Genomic DNA, 9,603 nt, shown 5'->3' on the forward strand with positions numbered 1-9,603 from the left:
ACGTCTTACACATAGAAGGGGTCGTAGCGAACATTGACAGGGCGCCACACACATTGCTTTTGATCGCAGCATGTTGTGAACGTAGACTCATCAGAAAAAAGCACTGTTTTCCAGTCTACCATGGTCCGGGAGACGTGTTTTGCCGCGAAGTTAGGACGCGCTGTATTTTGACGAGGAGAGGCCCAGCTTCTGGGCCGCAACGTGGCTTTTCAGTTTACATTTCACTAGCCTTCATTTTATTGCCGATGCGCTTTCAGACACTCTCGCGGCTGCACCAATATCTCTGGCAGTACTCAAGGGGCTTGCCTACGAGGCGTCGAGAATATTGGCGTCCTGGGCAGCAGTCGTTGCATGAGGGTGCCATTTATGTGGCGCATCCCTGATTTGATTGATATGTGGGGTTTAACGTCCCAAAACCACCATATGATTATGAGAGACGCCGTAGTGAAGGGCTCCGGAAATTTCGACCACCTGGGGTTCTTTAACGTGCACCCAAATCTGAGCACACGGGCCTACAACATTTCCGCCTCCATCGGAAATGCAGCCGCCGAAGCCGGGATGCGAACCCGCGACCTGCGAATCAGCAGCAGAGTACCTTAGCCACTAGACCACCATGGCGGGGCATGGCGCATCCCTGATGCGGCCTTTTCTATAAGCCTGGATGATGTGATTTATGCTCTTATTAGACCTCCCCATCATCCCTGCTATATGGCGTCTAGTATGTGGACACAAGTGCAGAGCCAGTTGTCAGGGGTACGCCAAACATCCGTTTTCCTTGGCTAATTGCACTTTCCAGCAGGCAAATGATATGGCTTTGAAGATGGCAGCGGCATAAGGCAACGGTAGTGCAGCTGTGCGGCGGCTTGGCATTGTCATGAAGGAGGAAAGGGACGGCGGCACCGGAGGCTGCGATGCTTCGGAAACTTCGAGCGATTGCTGAACTTCTTCGCGGACAATGTCGGCAATAAGATCCACTTCAGGCTGCAATAAAGGTAACAGCTTCCGTAGCTCCTCCTGCACGATCTGCCGGATCATTTCACGTATTTCGTCGGAGCCGAGAGTGTGAATAGCTATGCTGCCTTGCATCGATCGGCGATCGTACTAGCGGGCACACATTGACAGTGTCTTCTCAATCGTCATAGATTCTGAGACAAACTCTTGAACAGTTTTGGGTGAGTTCCGCACCCAAAGTATCACCACAGGCAAGGGCGGTGCCCCCCCCCCCCAGCAAAAAAATCCTGGCATTACTCAAAACGAGGGCGAGCCTGAAAGGAACTGGGGGCACTGCATATTCCCAGAAACTGCCAAGCCCTCCCCTGATAATTCAAAAATATGCCACGATCGACGCTACTGTACAATCTTGCAGAGCGCTCAGCCACGCGCTCGCATGGTGTAGCTTATACTGAGCAAGACTCAATAAGATAGCACATAAATGCCGTAAAAGATACTATCAAAGAATAAAATGAGAGCCCTATTGCAGTAGAATGCTCTGATTGATATGTGGACTTTAATATCTCAAAATCACCATATGATTATGAGCAAAGCCGTAGTGGAGGGCTCCGGAAATTGACCACCTGGGTTTTTTCAACGTGTACCCAAATCTGAGCACACGGGCCTACAACATTTCCGCCTCCATCAGAAATGCAACCGCCGCAGCCTATTGCAGTAGAATGCCAGTCTATGGCAATAACACATGGCCAAATATAATGCTTACCTCCAATAGTGGACTCCTGGTACTCGTGGAATTGGCCTTTGACAAAGCGCAGTACCAGACTCGACTTTCCCACTGCCGACTCTCCTAAAAGCACCAGTTTGAACTGGCAAATCTTGCCCTGCGGCGCACCATTGGGCCTTTGAGCCGCTGCCCCGCGTCCTGCCATCGGAGCCTGCAAGAAAGTACACACATCAACGTACATTCAAGTTATTGCTGAACATAAAAAACCTGCCTTTGGCTAATATTACTATACCTGAAGAACCCTGCAGAAGGGTGAGGAGCAGAAATCGCATATGAAGGTAAAGTGCTCAATACAAGCTGCCACATGGTGCCCGTGGTCAAGACTACAATCGAAAACTGGTACACGAAGGCCAAATAAACACCATACCAAGTAGTGGTATTTATTAAGGCCAAAGCCTTACACGCCTCACAAAATGTGAAAGCCAGCGTCGATGGCGTCAATACGAGTACAGTAAAAATGCTTAAAGCGATAGCATCGCAGATCTCCCAAAATTTGCGACGTTACATTACGCAAATGCTTCGTCAAAGATGGAAAAATTTCAGAGGTAGTGAAAACACTGGTGAAGTGCAGAAAGCATACAATACCTACTATTTAGGAGGCATTACAAAACCATATTACAAATACGAAAGAGAAGAGGAGGAGGAGAGATTAGTATATATCAAATGAAAAAATGCATTCACCTTCGAGTTGTATTAAGCGAATGCGCAAAGAAACCTACGAGTTTTATTCAACCCACCTCTGCATATTGGTGCCACAATACAGTATTCAGGCCCCTTCGACTGGAGTCGCCATGTTGTAGCTCATACTAAGCCTGACTATGCTGAAATGGTGCTACTTAAAGCAGCCTGGCAACAGTTTTCCAAGTAAGCATGGAATGAATTCCGTGAAGGAGCTTATTGCCTCACAAATCGACTGCTGCAAAAAACTTTAGAACACGTCAAGTACGTGTGGAGTTAGACATTTATCACACGCTGCAATTGCTTTCTCTCTTCTCATGCAGACAAAAGCGCTGGAATCCAAGCAGGAAGAGATTCCACGGGTGAAGGTAGGTCATGTGCACCTCTTGACCTTCGAGATTTTTTTTTTTTTTTTCAGATGCACAACTTTTCAGTGCAATCTCACACGCGCGTGGACAGGTAGCAGCTTCCTGCAGCGGCTCCAGTAACTCCCCATCATGCCATACCCAAACCAGCCAATTGCGTGATACTTGGGCCTGCAAAGCAATGATTTTTAAGCCTGTAGAGTCATTTTTCGAAAGAAGAGAAAGCATTTAGCTGACTGAAAATTTATCTTAAATTCTAGGCCACGTGCTGCACTATAATATTTGGCTCACATGTTCTCGGGAGCCTCGACTACCAATCGGCAGAATGATTGATATGTAGGAGGTTTAACATTTCAAAACCCCCATATGATCATTAGAGACGCCATAGCAGAGGGCTCCGGAAATTTTGACCACCCGGAGTTCTTTAACGTGCACCCAAATCTGAGCACACGGGCCTACATCATTCTCGTCTCCATTTAAAATGCACCGCAGCCGGGATTCTTATTAACATGTTAATGTCTACCTTGATTTTCTATGCAAAACTAGTAAGAAATAGGATAATTGTTTAAAGCTCGCTTTCAACTGTAGTATCATTTAGAAAAAGCATGTGGATTAATCAAATCTAACAACCATCTCCAGGTCTAAAAGACGTAGGCACGAGCTCTTACAAGCAAAACTTGTTAAAAGCAAAACCATGACAAATGTGAAGCGCACATTTGTTTTTGCAGTGGTACACAGATCAACAAACCTCCAAAACATGAGGCGACTGATAACTGAACATGTGCACAAGCGTAGCCAAAGATTACAGACACAAAGCAGGGCATACCAAAAGAGATTACTGATACTTCAAAAGCTGCCTCCAACTATGGAAGACAAATACTCTTCCAAGAATGCAGTATGACACGCTACAATGCCATAGGAAAGAGGTAGACACATTTTTAAATGAATCGCAACTGCCTTCTTTTAAATGACTTATGCACATCATAGGTAAGCCATTATAAAGCAAAGACTACCAGAATCTGCCTGCAGAGATGGTGGATAATGTGTCTCCTGAATTACCTCGCACAGCAAGCACTTGTACTGCTACACTGAGTAACTTAACATTTCAAATGATTTTGAAAATACCATGCTTGTACAGTATAACTGCCGTAAATTCATTGGCATTGAACTTCCCATATATTTAGAGGATCAAGTGGCTAAATTAATACAATGCTATGCACTTATAGCATGCATGCATCAATAATTAATAGTTCTTTTATACATAGGTCGGAAAAAATATGGAGCCCATTCGTACTCACTCAACATATTTTGTGCTCAAGGCTCACCTGCACTCCAACTCTACAGCCTTTTCTTCAAATGGACTTGCGCTCGCACCTCAAGCAGAGGCTGGGAGAGTCTACTTATTAGCGAGTTTGCCGACATATGCAAGTTTTATATTAAATCCCTATTTGATCCACTTAAATATGTAGCACAAACTAATACCAACATTCAAAAATGTAGCGCTATGCTACACAACTTTATGAAAAGAAAAACCAGGTGTGTTCTGCCAAATTGAATTTCATAAGAAAATATTTCTTCAGTGATTCAACAATTTGCCCAACAATTGATGAGCCTCCTACAAGAATTAAATGGCAGCATGAAGGGTGAAGGAAACAATGAGAACAAGTTCATCTTCTAGCAACTAATTCATATCCAAATGCTCACCGGAGTGGAAGTTTGAGTCCAGTGGCATTTCTAACTGCTGATCAAAGGAGAGAGACAATGAGCGTGTATGTGTTTATGTGCATACGTGTGTGTGTAAATGTCCGTCTTCAATTCTCCATTCTTAGTAATCAAATTTAACAACTGAATTTTCGTAACAAGCCAAGAGCTGAACAAAACAATCAAAAGAGCAGAGTCACTGCAAAAGGGTCTTAAGAAATCTGCCGTGTGCTTTTGTCACGAGTGAGACTGAAGGCGTGACTCATTCCCACAAGGCTGATTGACAAACAATGCACAAACACTTGGCCATACTTTGCAAGCATGATCCCTGTACCTCTGGCAATAGATTACTAAGCGGATATTGCTATCTGCAGTTGAAAAGCCTTGTTCAGAAAGCTAGAAGACCAACTGATGAGCACCAGTAAGAAATGAGACGAAGCCGAAGTTGAATACCACTACAAAACAGTGAAACTATGTGTTCTTTCTCGAGGTTACCTTTAAGATGCAAAGAAAAATCACTAAACTGTATAGCGTGATTGTACTTTTTGATTGCCTAATGGGGTCTTGCAACCCCCCCCCCCCAGGAAATAATATCGTAAATATTTCAACGGAGGGTTCCAAACTTTCACCGCCTAACTTATAATGCACACCCTCCTCTTTGTGCGCAACATGTCTGCACTTTACTGCCATTAAAATGCAGGTGCGTGATCAAAAACCAAATCAACGGCCTTGTGCTGTACAGGGCCGTAAGCAGATTTCACTTTGCTCCATTGCATTTTCGGTTGTTTCAGAATGTGATGAGCGAGTCTGGACCCAGAGTGGGTTTCGTGTAGACATAGCTGGCTGCATGAGAACTACATGCACATGAGTGCCACGTTAACTCTTTTAAATGAAGGCTTCATGGGTACTCCTAAAATCCCCTCCGGGACGTAAATATGCATGCCCCCCCCCCCCCCCTCAATATGCACTGCTGAGGCAAGCACGTCAGCCTTTGAACTTCCGTGCAATCCTGCCTCCCCTTTCCATGGAAACAATTTCCATGAAAAAAGCGCTGCGAGGATCACTCAAGGGTTAGGCAGCCAATAAGCTGCAATACTTGTGCCACTGATGATAATAGCACTCGTACATTTCCTTGACATTTATCCTAAATTTTGATGTAACTAGGTGGCTAAATTTCTTTTTGCTATAACAACTGCAATACTTGTGCCACTGATGCTAATAGCGCTCGTTCCTGCCAGAATATTTACAAAGTCTCTGAAGAACATTTTCATAAAAACCAGCAAACAAAATACAGTTTATCATGCTCATTCCGCAAGTCTTCCTAAGAAAAAAAAAACAGCACCAACTATAACTGGGAAAAAAAAAACGAGTTTGGCAACAGCTTACAAACAGCAGAGGTAACAAAGAACAATTGGAAGAAGCATCTCGGGTCACCTCCGTCCACACCCTGTCATGCTTTGTGTCTGCATAATGTGAAGCCATGCAATACAATTGCGCATCAATGTACTTTTGTGGTGAGAAATACTGATTGATATGTGGGGTTTAACGTCCCAAAACCACTATATGATTATGAGAGACGCCGTAGTGGAGGGCTCCGGAAATTTAGACCACCTGGGGTTCTTTAACGTGCACCCAAATCTGAGCACACGGGCCTACAACATTTCCGCCTCCATCGGAAATGCAGCCGCCGCAGCCGGGATGCGAACCCGCGCCCTGGTGGTGAGAAATACTGCAGTATGTCAAGAGTATAGCCAAGAGCTTAATGCAAACACCAGCCAAACCATGTACGATAAATATGCAGACATGCATGAGACATCACAAGTCAAGACAAGGTTCAGAATGACAATGCAAGGATGCACATTAAAAGGCCACTATAGCATTATGTGTCTTAATCTGGCCACTTACTAGATTGATGGAAAACTTACCAACTATATATGCTTGATTATAGTGATGTGCAAACAACTGATACTACAGAAACAGGCAAGAAAACTGGGAAAGACCTTGCTTTATTTTAATTGCAGAACTAACTACCATACACAACCTAGCGGGTAATGATGTCAACACTTACTGAAACAAACTTCACTGATTTTGACATTTTTTTTTTATTATCTTTCTCATGTATTCCTCTGAATAGTTGGACATATTAACAACAGCATACACGTAGATTTACTCATGTGATTGCTTGCCTTTGTTTACATCGTAGACTAACCCTCTGAATAAGCATATCCAAACACCATGCATACCCGATCAACGAAAGAGCTGCAAACAATCCTAATGCTTTACTGTTAATAGGCTTCATGCAGATAACTTTATGAGTGATTTTGCATTCGTGAGTTAAAATAAGTACTATGTGGCTCATCCCTTTTTTATTGTTTGTGGACATAACCGAGGACAAATATGCAGATGTGTGATGGCCGGTTTGTGTCCATAAATGAAGATGCGTTTATACGATCTTTTCAACAAACTACCTTTTCTCCATTTCATGTTTAAAAATTCACACATGCAGTAGGGCGACTAAAGCAAACACCAAACTGCATGGAAGGATACATATGTAAGTACGAAAACGAAGAGGCAGAGATCAAAACACGCACCAATCTTGTTCAGGCTCCTAATTGCCACCAATATGGTACCCAAAATTATGTCGAAGGAAACCCAGGCAACGTCGCTACGAGTCACATCAGCAAGATGAGGCGAAAATTGGAGACTCATTCAAGCACGCCCCTCCGAGGCAACGAAAAACTTGGCCGCAAGACGCCCCTCAAACGCAGTCCGCCGGCCGTGAATAACAACCTTGCCGAGGCAAGGGACGTCGACACTCACGATTTTCTGTTATTTTTCTTTTCACAGACCTTGACACGGCAGACGCTGCTGCATTTATTCGACGGCCACGTGCTCAACCGATAGCAACAAGCGAGGTAAAAGAACCACCACCGAGTCAGGTATTGTAAACGGTGATCAATAGTGCGAGTACTTTGATCTGCGCCCGCCGAATGCGAAGCCTGACGTGCCAACCTCGCCGGAGACGCAACGCTGGCTCGGGGCAGAGCTGTGACGCAGCTTCACTCCTCGATTCAGAGCACGCAACAGCAGCGAGGTCTCCACCTGACTGCGAAATCGCTGCCGGCTGGTCGAAGCCAAGACTCCTTTCCTATGAACGCTCTGATTCACGTCAACACGTACGCGACTACGCCAGGGCACCGCAACGCCATTGCGCGAAAACAGAAACAAGTCCCCAAAGTGAAAGCCAAATAGATCTCACGCTTGTGGAAACGAAACCCTTCGGTCGAAGTTCGCTGGTCTTGCTGGGGCCTGGCGCTGACTAGCTGGTTGCTTGTGGCAAGTGGGCGTATTTGCAGCTTGTCAGGGACGACGCGACGCTCGAAGGGCACTCTGGCGAGCAATGGCGAGCCCGGACGCACCGAGCACGGCGACCAGCCGTCCGTCAACGCGGATCCGCGGATAGCGACGAGATAAATAAACTGTCACCGCAGACGTCGCAGTGGCTAGGCCTATTGGCGCTTAGGCTTAGAGCAATCTCGTTTACACGTACTAGAGCCCACTTCGCCGCTGGCTCTCTCGATGATGCAGTTTTCTTTTCCTCTCCCTTCCCAGCGCTTAAGCGAAACAACAGCAGAAAGACGCGCACTCTCATAGCGCGCACAGGCTAAAAGCAACGAAAAAGCACATAAAACTCACCTAATTGAAAACTTGAATGTACTCCGGAGAGTCCGAAATACAGGCTAAAACAAAAGTACGAAAAAATTTCACACGGAGTCGACGGACGGACCTTCCTTTACACCACCCTCAAAAATGTAGCCGAGTCACACAACGTCCTTGTAACCTTCCGCTGGAGCCTGGATCAGCAGAGCCAACAAGTTCGTGGCAGATACTGGCGCTCGCTCTTGATATCGTCAAGGCAGCTATACTTCGATACGGTCCGAAGACATTGCCGACTTTCAACGAAAATCTTTAGCTCAGCCCTGTTGCAGGTAAGCAACGGACTATGTTTTCTGTTATCTCCCCTTCCTTTGATGAATCGATGACGTCATAAGTTTTTTGCTCGGTGTTGCCTGCACAGATACTTTATGCCGCTAAACGGATGCTTAAGTGGTACGTTATCACAAATTGGTGAACTTAGCCACGTGATAAATAAACTGGTGAAAAAGATTACTTCTTCCACTTGACATTTCTTGGGAGATAACGGAGCTGGTGACAAAAACAGCGATCGCTCAAGTACGCAAAATTGGTGCGAGTGAAAATTCGAAGCAGACGCTTCTTTTTGACGCATCCCAACAGGCTGTTCGCGTCGCGCTGCGCGCTTTCGGCGGGCACTCGATCATTACTGAAAAAAAAGCACGTGCGACTGACTACTCGACTTAATTGCAGTAACTTGAGACGTTGTCACATCCTGTTTAAATTAGAAAACAGCGTGGTCTCGAGTGCGCGTATTCGTCTTTACATGAATAATCGAGCTAGCTAGCACCCTTACGCGCAGTTTTTACCTTTCTTCAAGCGACAGACGTCGTCCTCCTTTGTCGTGTTTGTTCGGTTCAAACAACTGTTGTTGAGCGATACCATCCGACTACCATATGATAAGGTTTTGCCGGAGTTTGTGGCAGCACTCATGACAGCCCTAATTAGCACATTATTTCATACAGCCTATGAATAGGTAGAAAAGGGCAGTCAATATAGATATTCAATTTTTGTTGGCCACAAATACCAAATACGAAAATCAAGTGTAGAAAGAATCGATTCGTTTATTTATTCGTATAATCGAACTTTCATATTTAGGGAAATAAAAGCTACAAAAGAAAAATGAACAAAAAGTCATATGTAAGATATGAATTGAAGTCTTCAAATTTCTTTTGCACCGTCGCTTTTCCCTATCGTACTTGAGTGACACATATGCACACCTGTAATCGTTAGCAATGATTTATAATTGACTGGTTGATGCTAGTTCAGCACCTTGAATTACCATAAAAGTTTTCGTACTTCAAAAAAAAAAAAAAAAAAAACGCAGACATAGACATTTCTGGCATCCGAATTCGACTTGAGAGAGATATCTTTATGACCGTTACTGCTTAATACTTTTAACAAAACTGCCTCATCACTTTTGCTATTCCT

At 44.7% G+C, this 9,603-nt stretch overlaps 1 protein-coding gene across 2 annotated transcripts in view; it reads right to left on the reverse strand.

Annotated features, from left to right (window-relative positions):
* The window catches only part of Rab5 (RAS oncogene family member Rab5), a 37,416-nt gene extending 28,906 nt beyond the window's left edge, over positions 1–8,510 (reverse strand). Inside the window, exons 1-2 of one of the 2 annotated variants that reach the window (XM_037435042.2) lie at positions 8,176–8,510; positions 1,715–1,886 (exon numbers count right to left, since the gene is read on the reverse strand). In XM_037435042.2, coding sequence (XP_037290939.1) covers positions 1,715–1,880 — 166 coding nt within the window. In that variant the 5' untranslated portion in view covers positions 1,881–1,886; positions 8,176–8,510. The other variant, XM_037435040.2, reaches the window with a different exon arrangement.
* Positions 8,511–9,603: the final 1,093 nt, after the last annotated feature.

Source organism: Rhipicephalus microplus, chromosome 1 (genome assembly GCF_043290135.1).
Source record: "Rhipicephalus microplus isolate Deutch F79 chromosome 1, USDA_Rmic, whole genome shotgun sequence".
NCBI classification, from domain to species: domain Eukaryota; kingdom Metazoa; phylum Arthropoda; class Arachnida; order Ixodida; family Ixodidae; genus Rhipicephalus; species Rhipicephalus microplus.